Source organism: Anguilla anguilla, chromosome 12 (genome assembly GCF_013347855.1).
Source record: "Anguilla anguilla isolate fAngAng1 chromosome 12, fAngAng1.pri, whole genome shotgun sequence".
In the NCBI taxonomy this organism is placed as follows: Eukaryota; Metazoa; Chordata; class Actinopteri; order Anguilliformes; family Anguillidae; genus Anguilla; species Anguilla anguilla.
Genome location: NC_049212.1, coordinates 12,809,433 through 12,823,905, shown reverse-complemented (window position 1 = coordinate 12,823,905; position 14,473 = coordinate 12,809,433). Strand labels below are relative to the sequence as shown.

At 54.0% G+C, this 14,473-nt stretch overlaps 1 protein-coding gene across 1 annotated transcript in view; it reads left to right on the top strand.

The window, feature by feature from the left end:
• LOC118209933 (E3 ubiquitin-protein ligase CBL-B-like) overlaps positions 1-13,054 on the top strand; it is a 64,826-nt gene extending 51,772 nt beyond the window's left edge. Inside the window, exons 10-18 of the mRNA XM_035385663.1 lie at positions 1,335-1,544; positions 2,847-3,032; positions 3,120-3,440; positions 5,814-5,917; positions 8,803-8,979; positions 9,721-9,800; positions 10,701-10,850; positions 12,101-12,220; positions 12,572-13,054. Coding sequence (XP_035241554.1) covers positions 1,335-1,544; positions 2,847-3,032; positions 3,120-3,440; positions 5,814-5,917; positions 8,803-8,979; positions 9,721-9,800; positions 10,701-10,850; positions 12,101-12,220; positions 12,572-12,831 — 1,608 coding nt within the window. The 3' untranslated portion in view covers positions 12,832-13,054. The remainder of the gene's footprint in view (positions 1-1,334; positions 1,545-2,846; positions 3,033-3,119; positions 3,441-5,813; positions 5,918-8,802; positions 8,980-9,720; positions 9,801-10,700; positions 10,851-12,100; positions 12,221-12,571) is intronic.
• Positions 13,055-14,473: the final 1,419 nt, after the last annotated feature.

The window sequence follows — 14,473 nt, the reverse complement described above, 5'->3', positions numbered from 1 at the left end:
GTGTGCGCTCTCTTTGAGTCTGACTGTTTGTCCTTCGCTGAGTAATTCTCTGGGATGAGGGAGGATGAGGGAGAGGATATAACCTGGATAATGGGTGCAAGGACAAATACAGGCTCAGACTTGTAAGCAAACGGAAAGATTGGGGTTCGAATCCATAATGGGAAGCTTTGTTGTACAGCGAGAAGTGTAAAATGGTGGCTGGGCAGAATGGGCCTCTTCGTCCGTGGCGTGATAAGACTCGGTGAGTCGCGCTGGCTAAGGAAGCTCGCTGAGCATGTAAATGTCCTCGGAGAAGAGAGGACCCGGGTCACGGTTCCCGGATGAGTAATGAATATCGTGGTGGATTTGCACTGAGCCCATCAGGAAATCCATTCCGACATGCCCAGAGTTTACGTACATGTCGAAATGTGTGCACCCGGTGCGCTTTGGCACACGAGCGCTTCTCAGAAATCTGAAGGCGAGGTGGCGTCGTAGTCTTTCTGCGGCGCGTCCGCGACACAGCGCAGGCCATCGCCAATTCAGCAGCCTTCTCTCTCTGACGATCTGGTGATAATTAATTCTCAGCCCGGAGGCTCTCGTCGGGGCTCAGAAATGCCCGGTGCCAGATGGCCGCCGCGATGGTCTTTTGTTCTCGTGAAAGGTCGAGAGAGCGCTCTCCCGTTCTTAAAATAGTTTGACGGGAAGCTTGGTTATTAATACCAGAGCGGACGCCGTAAGTCTGGCGGTTCTGCCGTGTAGCGATCTTTTCCCCCTAAGTGCTAGAAGATGTTGGAGCCGTCCCCGCTGGGCTGTTGTTTGTGTCCAGTTTAAGTCTGGATATGTTCCTTTTAGGCAGAGAGTGCTGGGTCGTGTGGGGAGGCCCCCCTGCAGATGACGGCGCATTAAACGCATGTGTCTCGCAGGGAGGCAGCTGTGGACAATCTCCGCCGCCTCAGATCCTATCGCTCCAGCGCGTTTCCTGCGGTCGGCGACATACTTGGGCAATGTGTACGTGGTTACTTTGATCGTACGAGCGTACAGCGCACAGCGTTCATTCCAGGTTTTCAGGAGTGTGTGTGCGTCGGGCTGTCGGGTGGCTCATCCTGTTAAAGATGCGGGGTTCCGTTGCATTGATGCAACCCGTAGCCTCTCTGAGTCATGGTCTCTTTGAGTCATGGCCTCTATGAGTCATGTGAAGGCTTGAGACTCTGTGAGAGGCTTGCTCTCTGTGAAAGCTCGCTCTCTGTGATGACTCATGCTCAGAGCAGGGTTGTTCTCAGTGCAGGTTTGTGCTGAGTGGAGTTTTTCTCTGTGAAGGCACGCTGACTCGGCTGCCCTTTGCCGTTTCCCCTCAGGAGTCCGACGGGCAGGGCTGCCCGTTCTGCCGCTGCGAGATCAAGGGCACGGAGCCCATCATAGTGGACCCGTTCGACCCGTTCGACCCGCGCGACCGCGCCGCCAAGTGCATCTTCCTGGACCACTTCATGTCCCCCATGCTGGACCTGGACGACGACGACGACCGCGAGGAGGGCCTGGTCATGAACGGTCTGGCGTGCATCAGGAAGGTGAGCCTTTCTCCTGCTGGCTCATTACAGCCCCCTTCAGTGCCTGCTTGCAAGTCCCACAAGAACCTGGAGAAGAAACGTGTTCCACTCAGCTGAACCTAGAAATCCATTCCGTTCCATTCAGCTGAACATAGAAATCCATTCCATTCCTTTGCATTCAACTGAACCTAGAAATCCTTTCCATTCCATTCCTTTGCATTCAACTGAACCTAGAAATCCTTTCCATTCCATTCCATTGCATTCAACTTAACCTAGAAATCCATTCCAGCCCGTTCCATTCAGCTGAACCTAGAAATCAATTCCATTCAACTGAACCTAGAAATACATTCCATTCCATTCAGCTGAACCTAGAAATCAATTCCATTCAACTGAACCTAGAAATACATTCCATTCCATTGAATTCAGCTGAACCTGGAAATCCATTCCAGTCTGTTCCATTCAGCTGAACCTAAAAATCAATTCCATTCCACTGAACCTAGAATTACATTCCATTCCATTCAGCTGAACCTAGAAATCCATTCCTTTCCATCCCAGTCAACTGAACCTAGAAGTCCCCTGGACACAGGGAATAAGATGATTGTTAGATCAAGAAAAAAAATAGATTTTACTGGCGTCTGCTGAAGTAAGATTAATGAACAACAGAATGAAAAATAAATCATGGGGCAGTTTTAAATGTGCCCTTTGTAGTCATTGTCATGCTTATGACAGTAACAACAACATTGCGGTGCTGAGGTATAGCAGAAGAGAAATGTATCCCATTTCCCAGAATGCACCAGCTGTCAGTTTGAAGTCTGTTTAGTAGGAGAAAATTCTATCCATGTGAGATACAAATACAGAAAAAAATTGTTTAAAAAAAAAAGTTTAAAAAGCAAATTTAGCTAACAGTGTTCTTTTTTCTACAGTGAAAGAATTTTTGTGTTAATTAGCTGAACAGAAAAGTGGTGTCATTCCAAAGCTGCAGGCTGAATAGAGAACTGGGTTATCAGGCAGCTCTTTCATTGCTGTACTAATCCTTTTCTGAAATGAAAGGACCCCTGTGTTTGTATCAGGCCTTAAAGGTAAAAGGTTAATACAAAGTTTCCACACCTGCTTCTGACGGACTCTGCACTCTTGAAATATGTTCCAACTTGACGGATTGGTATTACTTTTCAGTTTTCAAGTCAGTTTGGTCAAGTCACTCAAGATTATTCATTTCCGTGTGTAAATATGCTGTGCAGTGATAGTAATGTTTTTTTTTGGAAGGACTGTTTAAGAGTGAAAGGAGTGTCAGTAATAGCTGATGAGGGTGGTGTTGGTGTCCAGTGTACGGACAGGCAGAGTTCCCCGGGGATGTCTCCGAGCTCATCCCCCGTGTCCCAGCGCAAGAGGTCCCCGCTGGACCCCGCCAGCATCCAGCACCTCACCCTGCCGCCCGTCCCGCCCCGCCTGGACATCATCCAGAAGAGCGCGGGCCGCTCGCCGGCCGCCAGCCCCACGGGCTCCCCCAAGGTAGGCCGCGTCGCGGGCCGCTTCCTGCAGGGGGCGCTCTTCTCTCCTTCGTCTTTAGTCTGACCGGTTCTTCTGTCCTCTACGCAGTCCTCCCCCGGGGTGTCGCGGAGACAGGACAAACCCCTCCCGGCTCCTCCCCCTCCGCAGAGGGACCCGCCTCCTCCCCCGCCCCCGGACCGGCCCCCTCCCGTCCCCCCGGACGGCCGCGCCGCCCGGCTGTCCCACCCCCCCACCTCCGAGGCCGCCGCCCACCTCCCTCCTCCTCAGGAGGCCTGGAGCCCGGGGGAGAGCCTCCAGCCCAACGGTCGCCACGGCGCCGACCGCTCCCCCAAACCGCTGCACGGCGGCCGGGCCGACAGGACCGCGCGATGTCACCAGCGGCCGGAACCCGCCGCCGAGGGCGCCAAGGTGAGGAGCCCCTCCTGAAAATCACACCCGTTACTGAATTGTTGCAAATTTTTGGAGGATTTTAAATTGCCATTTGCGCAGCTCAAATTAGTGCTAAATTAGTGTCCCCCTTTACACCAGTAGCCCTGCAGAGGGCGCTCTTCTCTGACACACTCGCAATCACAGTCGCTAGCTATTTTACACACTGCAGACCGCACAGTACTGCAGGAGAGAGCTAGCGCTTATCGAAGGCGAGTCATAGCGCTAACCGCTAGGTGGTCCGTGCACGGCTGGCGTGTTGTTAGGAGCAGCTGATGCAGCTGTAGCTCGAGTGACCAGCTTAAGCCCTCTCCTCCCCTGCGGGGATAAGTCTCCCCGGACTCCCTGTCTCAGCAGGCTGATGACGTGGCCTAGGCCGGGGCTCGAACCTGCAGCCATAGGGATGATGCCGCCTTGGCCGGGGCTCGAACCCGCAGCCGCAGGGATGACGTGGCCTAGGCCGGGGCTCGAACCCGCAGCCGCAGGGATCAGTCCGTGCTCGTGTCTGAGCGCCTTTACTGGCTTTGCTGCTTGAGCCTGGACAGTGCACATCATTGACATGGGTTAGAAACCTGAGGACCTATAGGAATGCAGCCAGTGACTTACCTTTCATATCCAATAGCTTTCCAGCTTGCCCACTTAGCCGGCTGCTGACAGATCCGTATTAGTGGTCCGGGGGGAGAGAACCGGAAAACAAAAAAAAAAAACGTTTTCCTCGTTTGGGTTACCTAGCAACAGGGATTAGCGTGGCGCTATCGCGGGCTGAGAGCTTTGGCAGCGCCCCGCGCTTCCTGTCCTGCTCGTGACACACAACTGCGAACAGGCCGGAGGGCCGAGCCTGTGAGGGGGCAGGCGAGGAGGGGACGGGGACCGGATGCGTCCGCGCGGCTTCCGACCGGGCAGCTAGAAAAGAATCGGACCGCGACCGTCCCCCGGCTCGGGGACCGTCGGGCGACCGGCCCTCCCAGGGTCCGCGCGGTTCAGCTGGAGGATCGAGGGGCCCCCCGTGTGTCCCGAGGAGAGGCCCCCCCCCTTCAGTGTGTGGTCCCCCCCGTTCGTATCCCAGCCCCCGCACGTGTGCCATTTTCAGGCGCGGCACGTCCGCCGTCTCTCTCGCGCGCATACAATGCCGCCTTTGTGCGTGCTGCCAAGCGTCGCCGGGGCGACGGCCGCGCGGTCCGGCCACCGCGGTCCGGCTCGGAGGCTGGTCTTTAAATCGCTCTAAACTCGTGTAGGGCGTAGTGTTGCACAGTTCCAGGGCTATTCAGGAGTAGAAACTTTTTTGTGGGAAAAGTTTCTGGGAATTTCATTGTTCCCGGGAAATTTCGGAAAGTTTCGGGGAATTTACCGGGAAATTTCAGAGCCTTTGCGACCCTAGCAGGCAGCGCCGAGCCGAACTGCCCTGGGGGCGGGACTTCTCGCGCCCGTGAGCCGAGACAAATTTTGCGAACCTGATGCACCAGCTCTGCTGATGCAGTCTTATCAAACATGGCTGCCGGCTCCACCGGCGTGAACATAGCCCTTGTAGCCGCGCCTTTGGCCTGTTGGCAGTACGCAGCGTGTCCCGCGTCTGGCTCTCCCGGCAGATTGACTCGTCCGTCGGCGCGTTAGCTTCATCGAACGCGCTCGTTGAGACGGATAGGCTGTCAGTCTTCGCTGCGTATCGGCGGCTAAGTCCGCGGCGTACGTTCGCTGTTTATTGGAACCGCGCACCTTAGCTGTCTGCTCCCATCAATCCCCAAACAAAGACGGCTGTTCCGGCTAACCCGCTCCCCCGGGATCAATAGCCGGGGCTGCGGTAATCAGAGCTAGCGAGCGGCGCGCGCTCAGGGCCCCTGTTTAACGGCCTGCGATGCGGAGCCGTCCGTGATGAATGGCCAGTTAAAGTATACTGTCCGCAGCCGTATAAAACGCATAACAGATGCCCGATGCGACCCGTCAGGAGCCTGTCTGCATGCGCGGAGGAGTCCCCTCTCGAACCCAGAGCCGCAGCGCGGGGTTCCCGTACTGTGGAGCAGACAGCGGGGGCCTGAAAGCATGTGCCATTGAGAGGGGGGGGGGTTCGTTAGACAATCAAAATTTTCTCTCCTATCCACACTCCTCCCCTCTCCTCTCCACACTCTCACACTCCTCCCCTCTCCTCTCTCTCTCTCTCACTTCTCTCCACACTCTCTCACTCCTCCCCTCCCCTCTCTTCTCCACACCCTCAAACTCCGCCCCTCTTCTCTCCTCTCTCTCACACTCCTCCCCTCTACTCTCCACTCTCTCAAACTCCGCCCCTCTCCTCTCTACACTCTAATTGCTCCGCCCCTCTCCCCTCCACACTCTCACGCCCCGCCCCTCTTCTCTCCACAGCCACTGGCCAACGGCCTCCTGCCCAGCGACGAGTACGACGTCCTCCCTCCCCGCCAGTCCCCTCCCCCGCCCCTGCCACCTCCTGCCACGGCCGTCAGCCAGAGGTGAGTCTCCTCCTGGCGTGACTCCTCTTACTCTTACTCCTCCCTCTGAATCCCTCCATCCAGAAAGCTCTCATCACCCTTTCGCACAGGTATTTGGCTTGCTGGTGATTATATACTGAGCTCCATTATGTTTGGGGGGGCTATGTATAAAAAATGCTGTAATTTCTACACGGTGAAGCCAAAACGTATACAAATTCCCTTTAATAAAGGCTGTGAATCTGCACTTTAACCACATGTGCATTGGTTGATTATGAGTCTAAAATTGTAGAGTACAGAGCCAAATTAAGAAGAATGTATATATGTCCGAAACGTTATGGATGCCACTGTATGTAATGTCCCTCGCTGTTACTGCATTTGAATTGTAGTGCACTGGAAAGTCCAGTTAAAGACACACTCTTCAGTCAGTACCTTGCGTTCCGCCGACGACCAGCAGGGGGCAGCGGACCGCGTGCGGCCGCAGACGCAGGCCGTGTAATTGCTAGGAGGACCCGTGCGGAGCGCGCCTCATTCGCTCCGTAGCCCTCGGTCCTCCGGGGGGAAGGGCCGGGCCGTCGTCCTGAGGCTGGAGGCGCGGCGGAGTTCAGGGTCTCAATTTCGGGGGCTGGCTGTGAAATGAGTGTGTAAATAAAGAAAGGGCCTCACCTCGGGGCCGAGCTGCCCTGCCGGCGCTGCTGCGGCTGAGAGGTTATTGAGAAGGCGCAGTCGGCCGGCCCGCGCCTCTCTCTGCTGGGAGCGACGTGTAATATCGCAGCCCGGTCGGTGCTCGGGGTGGCGGGTGATTGATTCGGGGGGGGGGGCGGCTCGGGGAAGCTTTGCTGTCCGCTCTTTCTTCGGCCTCCTCCTCCTCCCTGTAGACCGGAGTGGCATACGGGTGGGGGGAAGGGGCCGGCGGGGGGGTTGTTTTGGAGCCGAAGCTAACTCGCAGCGCCGGGGGGGGGGGGGCGGAGTCTGTCGGCGGGGGGGCGGGACACGGGGTCGCGGTGACCGAGTTCCTCCTCGCGGCTCACTCCCAAAAACAGAAAAAATTACCTGAACTTGAGCGGCAGGGTTCTCCGGCTAGCGCTGTTCTTCTGAAAGTGCCACCTGAAGTAGCATCGTTTTTAGCTTCTCTTTTTAATGAGCGTGCCGTGTGGTAGAAGGCGCCTTCTCTGAATCGTATGAAGATGCTGAAGCGTAATGCGGTCTGGTGAGCAGCACTGTCGGTGGAGAATCAGGAAGCTTTTAATTACTTTTCCTGCCGCTCTAGTCTGCGATCGTCAGCTTTGGCACATGATCGCCCTCTCCAGGGCGCACGGGGGATTGCAGATTTGCCGGTGACGTTCACGCAGTTAACAGGTGTGTGATATCACCGAAAAGGCTGTGAATTACAGGGTCATGTGCGTGTTGCACCTCTGTAAAAGTTCCGTTTTTGATGCGGGGACAAAGGAGGGTTGGGTACCTGCAACAGAGGTGTGTAAAGGTGATTTAGTGTACCTGTACAGAGGTGTGTAAAGGTGATTTGGTGTTCCTGCAACAGAGGTGTGTAAAGGTGATTTGGTGTACCTGCACAGAGGTGTGTAAAGGTGAATTGGTGTACCTGCACAGAGTTGTGTAAAGATGAATTACTGTACCTGTACAGAGGTGTGTAAAGGTGAATTGATGTACCTGTACCTGCACAGAGGTGTGTAAAGGTGATTTAGTGTACCTGTACAGAGGTGTGTAAAGGTGATTTGGTGTACCTGCAACAGAGGTGTGTAAAGGTGATTTGGTGTACCTGCACAGAGGTGTGTAAAGGTGAATTGATGTACCTGTACCTGCACAGAGGTGTGTAAAGGTGAATTGGTGTACCTGCACAGAGGTGTGTAAAGGTGAATTGGTGTACCTGTACCTGCACAGAGGTGTGTAAAGGTGATTTAGTGTACCTGTACAGAGGTGTGTAAAGGTGAATTGATGTACCTGTACCTGCACAGAGGTGTGTAAAGGTGAATTGGTGTACCTGCACAGAGGTGTGTAAAGGTGAATTGGTATACCTGCACAGAGGTGTGTAAAGGTGAATTGCTGTACCTGCACAGAGGTGTGTAAAGGTGAATTGGTATACCTGCACAGAGGTGTGTAAAGGTGAATTGGTGTACCTGCACAGAGGTGTGTAAAGGTGAATTGGTATACCTGCACAGAGGTGTGTAAAGGTGAATTGGTGTACCTGCACAGAGGTGTATAAAGGTGAATTGGTGTACCTGCACAGAGGTGTGTAAAGGTGAATTGGTGTACCTGCACAGAGGTGTGTAAAGGTGAATTGGTGTACCTGCACAGAGGTGTATAAAGGTGAATTGGTGTACCTGCACAGAGGTGTGTAAAGGTGAATTGGTGTACCTGCACAGAGGTGTATAAAGGTGAATTGGTGTACCTGCACAGAGGTGTGTAAAGGTGAATTGGTGTACCTGCACAGAGGTGTGTAAAGATTAATTGGTGTACCTATAGAGCAGGGATCATCAACTCTGGCCCTCGAATCCAGCCCTGGTTTTCTTTTCTCCTGGGTAATTAGTGCTACTGATTGGCCAGACTGTCTTCACACCTGACTCCCAGGCAAAGGGAGGGTGGAAAACCAGCAGTTCTCGGCCCTTGAGGACCGTGAGTTTCTGATCCCTGCTTTAGAGGTTTGTAATGGTGATGTGGTGTACCTATAGAGGTGTGTAAAGGTGAATTGTTGTAGCGATTTGGAGATATGTAGAGGTGAGTTGTTTTACCTGTAGAGAGGTAAAAGATGAGTTGGTGTATCTGTAGGGGTGTGTAGTTGAACCTGTAGAGGTGTGTAAAGCTGTGTGTGTGTATTTGTAGAGGTGTGTGAATGAGCCTGTAGGGGTGTGTAGAGCTGTGGGTCACAGTGCTGTTTGCCGTGTGCTTCTCAGGCTCCAGTGCCCTTTCGCTGAGGGGGAGAGGGGGGGTCCCAGGGGGGCGTCGGATCGGGCCGAAGACCAGTACCAGGTACCCAACTCTCACCCCGCGACAGCCTCAAACTCCCAGCATGCCCCGCCCTGCGTCGCGGAACAAGCCCCGCCCTGCGCCTCGGGACCGGCCCCCGGCAGGTAAGCGCGCTTCCTCTCCGCCGTCGCCACTTCTTTTTTTATTCCTTCTCATCCGATCCCCTCTTCCGCTCCCCTGGGGCTCACGAAGGCTGCAGAGCAGGAATTAATATCACGGAACAAACTTCCGAAAGCGTAAAAATAAACTTCGCCGTGCGGATGCCGGTGCTTCACTTCGGCGCGGTTTATGCGGCGCGGTTTCGGTAAATATTTGGCGAGCTATAAAAGCGCTCGTTAGCGTCTTCAGGAGCGCGTTCGCTCTGCGAGAGTAATCATCGCGGCCCTCCCTCTCTGTTGGCGGCGGCTGCCGGAGTCAGACTTATTGGCTCTTTAATATTTAACAGCCCGGTCTGTCGCTGCTTCTCTCAGGAATGGGGGAATGGGGCACGTGGACCGGGGGCTGCTCGACCCTGCTCCCGCAGATCTGCCGTCCTGCAGGTTCTCATTTCAACCCGAATTCGGCACGCCTGATTTTTACTAATCAGCAACTTAACGGGATCTCTGGCTGTTGAATGAGGTGTGCTTAGCTAGGGCTGGAGTGAAAGTGTACAGGATGGCGGATCTCTGGGCTGGCCTGGGTTGCGGGAGCTGAGGGAGGAGGTGGGTGGTGGAGGAGGTGCAGGGTGGAGGAGGTGCATGGAGCAGTGGATGAGGAGGCGAGGAGAGTGGGGAGGCGCGGGGGGAGAGCGCAGGAGGCGAGCCCAGCGCTGGTGTCACAGGCTGCTGCTGCGTTGTGTGTTCCAGAGTCCTGGGGAACGGACACTGTGTTCACCCGTCTCCTGAGCGGCCGGCACAGAGGCAGAGACTCAAGGCCTTCGAGCACGGTAAAGCTCTTACTGTGTGTGTGTGTGCCTGTGTGCCTGTGTGTGTGTGTGTGTGTGTGTGTGTGTGTGTGTGTATGTGTGTTTGTGTGCCTGTGTGTGTCTGTCTGTGTGTGTGTGCCTGTGTGTGTGTGTGTGTGTGTGTATATGTGTGTGTGTGCCTGTGTGTGTGTGTGTGTGTGTGTGCGTGTCTGTCTCTATCTGTGTGTGTCTGTCTCTATCTGTGTGTGTGTGTGTGTGCGTGTGTCTGTCTCCATCTGTGTGTGTGTGTATACCTGTGTGTGTGTGTGTGTGTGTGCGTGTCTGTCTCTGTCTGTGTGTGTGTGTGTGTATACCTGTGTGTGTGTGTCTGTGTGTGCGCTGGCGCTGCAGCAGTAAGCGCTAGCGGCATAATGGCCTGTGTCAAATCTCTTTTTAATTGTTATAAATGTTAATTAGTGCTGCGCCGCTGCACCGCGCCCCTAGATGGAGCTCATCTCATCCCCTCCAACGGCTCCGCCCCGCGTCCGCGGCCGCTCGGCTGAATTAATGCTGTTTTGTCTCATTGGGAAAAGTTCACATCAATCACGGCTCAATTTGTCACTTTTTCTTTTCATTGCATGACTAATTAATTTTCCAAATGGAAATAAATCACCCGCGTTTCATTTAGAGCTGAGAAGTGGCCGGCCTGTAAGCTGTGGCTGTGCTCGTGTCTTAATGGCGCGCTGTGGCTTTATGGAGCTGTAATATATTGTGTCCGCTGCGGCTGTGAGTAAGGATCAGCGGGCCGTGGGGGTCCGGGCTCTGGCGGAGTAGCTCTTTTTATTCGGGAGGCTGAGGTCTCAGGCGGCGTTTCCAGCCGCGAGTGCTTGATTGTTTGTTTTTGTTTTGCGGTTGTGTTTCTGGATTCCGTTCTCGCGACAGAGGATCTGTTCGGCACCCTGCCCCCCGCCGAGCCCCCGCCCCTTCCTCCCCCCCCATCGCGCCACAGCTTCGTGGAGGTGTCCCCGTCCGCCCCCTGCGCCCGAGCCCGTCGGCCCGCGTCGGGGCACGATCCCGTCCCGTTCGTTCCAGGTGAGCCCCCCACCCCCCCTGTGGCCCGCGCTTGATTTTACACCACGCTACTGGCAGTGTCTGTACCCCTGCACTCTAAACCTGTCTGTGCTGTAACTGGGGGTGTTACTCTACACACTAAACCTGTCTGTGCTGTAACTAGGGGTGTTACTCTACACACTAAACCTGTCTGTGCTGTAGCTAAGGGTGTTACTCTACACACTAAACCTGTCTGTGCTGTAACTAGAGGTGTTCCTCTACACACTAAGTACAGTAACATCCCTAGTTACAGCACAGGCATAACTAGGGGTGTTACTCTACACACTAAACCTGTCTGTGCTGTAACTAGGGGTGTTACTCTACACACTAAACCTGTCTGTGCTGTAACTAGGGGTGTTACTCTACACACTAATCCTGTCTGTGCTGTAACTAGGGGTGTTACTCTACACACTAAACCTGTCTGTAATGTAACTAGGGGTGTTACTCTACACACTAAAGCTGTCTGTGCTGTAACTAGGGGTGTTACTCTACACACTAATCCTGTCTTTGCTGTAACTAGGGGTGTTACTCTACACACTAAAGCTGTCTGTGCTGTAACTAGGGGTGTTACTCTACACACTAAAGCAGTCTGTGCTGTAACTAGGGGTGTTACTCTACACACTAATCCTGTCTTTGCTGTAACTAGGGGTGTTACTCTACACACTAAAGCTGTCTGTGCTGTAACTAGGGGTGTTACTCTACACACTAAAGCTGTCTGTGCTGTAACTAGGGGTGTTACTCTACACACTAATCCTGTTTGTTCTGTAACTAGGGGTGTTACTCTACACACTAAACCTGTCTGTGCTGTAACTAGGGGTGTTACTCTACACACTAAACCTGTCTGTGCTGTAACTAGGGGTGTTACTCTACACACTAAACCTGTCTGTGCTGTAACTGGGGGTGTTACTCTATACACTAAACCTGTCTGTGCTGTAACTAGGGGTGTTACTCTACACACTAAACCTGTCGGTGCTGTAACTAGGGGTGTTACTCTACACACTAAAGCTGTCTGTGCTGTAACTAGGGGTGTTACTCTACACACTAAGCTGTCTGTACTGTAACTAGGGGTGTTACTCTACACACTAAACCTGTCTGTGCTGTAGCTAGGGGTGTTACTCTACACACTAAGCTGTCTGTACTGTAACTAGGGGTGTTACTCTACACACTAAACCTGTCTGTGCTGTAGCTAGGGGTGTATGTTGCTCTACACACTGAACCTGTCTGTGCTGCAGAATTCTTTGACTTGCTGAGTGGGGCGGGGCCCTCTGCCACAGTATCGAGGCTGGAGGGGGAGGGCAGTAAATCTGCAGCGAGGCTTTCCCAGGAGTACGACCACCTGCCCCCCACTACAGGTACACCACCACCACCCCCCGCACCACACACACACACACAAATGGGCACAGACACACACAAACACACAGACACACACACACACACACACCCCTCCCTGCAGATCCTGATATGCAGCGTTTCATTACAATTCTTATCACCCAGCTTTACTCCTCCCGGATGCCCCTGAATCTTTCATCATTATAAGTAACTGTGCATGCCCCTGTTTTCTGACCCCTATCTGTGCTAATACTGCCAAAGATCAGATAGCCACTCTTGAATTTATCTCTGTTTGTGATGGCTTCACCTGTACCGGTGGATAAAATCTCCTCTAAGGATGACAGGGATGCTTTTTTTTTTTTGTCTTCCGGCAGTTTTGGCGGACGGCGTCCAGGCCCCCGCCCGGCCGCCCAAGCCCCCGCCCCGGAACACCCCCCCGGAGGTCCACCACAGGAGGCCCCACGGCAAGGGGTCGTCGGGCCACAGCGCGGACGCCAAGATCGCCCGGCTGATGGGCGAGGGCTACGCGTTCGAGGACGTGAAGCGGGCCCTGATGATCGCGCAGAACAAGGTGGACGTGGCGCGCAACATCCTGCGCGAGTTCGCCCTGGTGCCCCCCCGGCTCAACCTGTAGCCCCGCCCGGGGGGGGGGGGGGGACCGGGGGTCCGGGACGTCCCCCCCCGCCTCCTAGAAGTGGACTCTGTGGAGCGGTTTCACTCCGAAACGACGGTCTCTGAGAATCAGGGTCGATGCTGAAAAAGAGAATTAAAAAAAAACAGAAAAGTTTACCTGTCGAACACTAAACCTGTGAAAAATGTTGTTTACAGTGGACTGCTGAGCGGAGGTGCGCGCCTCTGGCGGGGGAGGGGGGGGGGGGGGGGGGGGGGGGGGGGGGGGGGGAGGGGGGGAGGGAGTCGCTGGTGCTGCCTTCTGGTTTCTATTTTCCTCGGGTGGAGAGACTGTCGCCATCCCGCTGCTACTGCCACTTACTCCACCCTTTCATCCGCCCATCAGCGAAAACCGCCTGGCTGACGTTATGAAATCTGTTGTAGATCATTATTATTGTTATTATTATTATTATTATTATTATTATTACTATTATTATTATTATTATTATTATGTCATTACCCTTATATATTTTGTTGCTTTAAAGGACTGGGCATTTAAACTGAATTTAATGCAAAAAAAAAACTACAGAACTGGGGGGGAAAAAGCAACGCAATGCATGTGGCCTTCACTACTGAACCTGTTTCTCTGGAGGGCCCTGAGCCCGGCCCACGGATGGCCTGGGCGCTGGATGTGGTGCGCCGCACCGCCGGGGAACCGCTCAGACTCCGCCATCAGACTCGCCCTGTCCACTGCGGTCCTTTCCACATACGAATCTGCAAAAAAACTTTGATAAGGTCAACCCAGGGTATTTCTGAAACACTCGCTTAAGTTAAAGTGTTGTTCTTTTCTGGTTGGGTGTCAGGGGATGTGTAGTTTTCAGGGTACAGCTGAATAGGTGGCCAGACATGATAAAACGGGACCCAAGGTGGGTGAGCGTTTGGCCGGCCCGTGACGTGGGTGCTCCAAGCAAGACGGCCTCTTAGGAGGGCTTGGAATGTCTGTCGAGAGGAATCTTCTTCAGAGGAGAAGTCCTCGATCTTACGAGGACGTACGTTGCCTTGATCCTTTCAGCACTCCAGTGGCCAATGACACATGGCTTTGATGACGTGCGGGCCAATGACACATGGCTTTGATGGCGTGTGAGTTCGATGACGTGCGGGCCAATGGCGCGTGACTTCGATGACGCGCGGGCCAATGGCGCGTGACTTCGATGACGCGCGGGCCAATGGCATGTGACTTCGATGACGCGCGGGCCAATGGCACGCTGTGATGAGCCGCACGTCTGGAGGCATGCTCAGGGTTGGGGGAAAGGGTGGCCTTTCGACTGTTTTACTAACTTTCTCAAAAGTGAACCGAATGTATGCGCTGGGAGTAGCCCAGTGATCTGAGCGTTACTAACGCCCGCCCCCACCCCTAAAACGCAGTGCTTTAATTGGCTGCTTTAACCTATAACACAACCCACCACCACCATTTTCTGTCTTTTTTTGTGCTAATAAAAAGGAAAGAAATCAAGACCCCAAGGGCTCGATCCAATCGCTTATTTTTGCATCCTTACCTCGTGTCCTTTCCTTGCTCCTTAGTTTCTGCCATAGGAGGACGCAAGGAAAGGACGCAAGGACAGAGGAATCGAGGAGCCATGTATTGGGCGAACGGAATGTCCATGTTC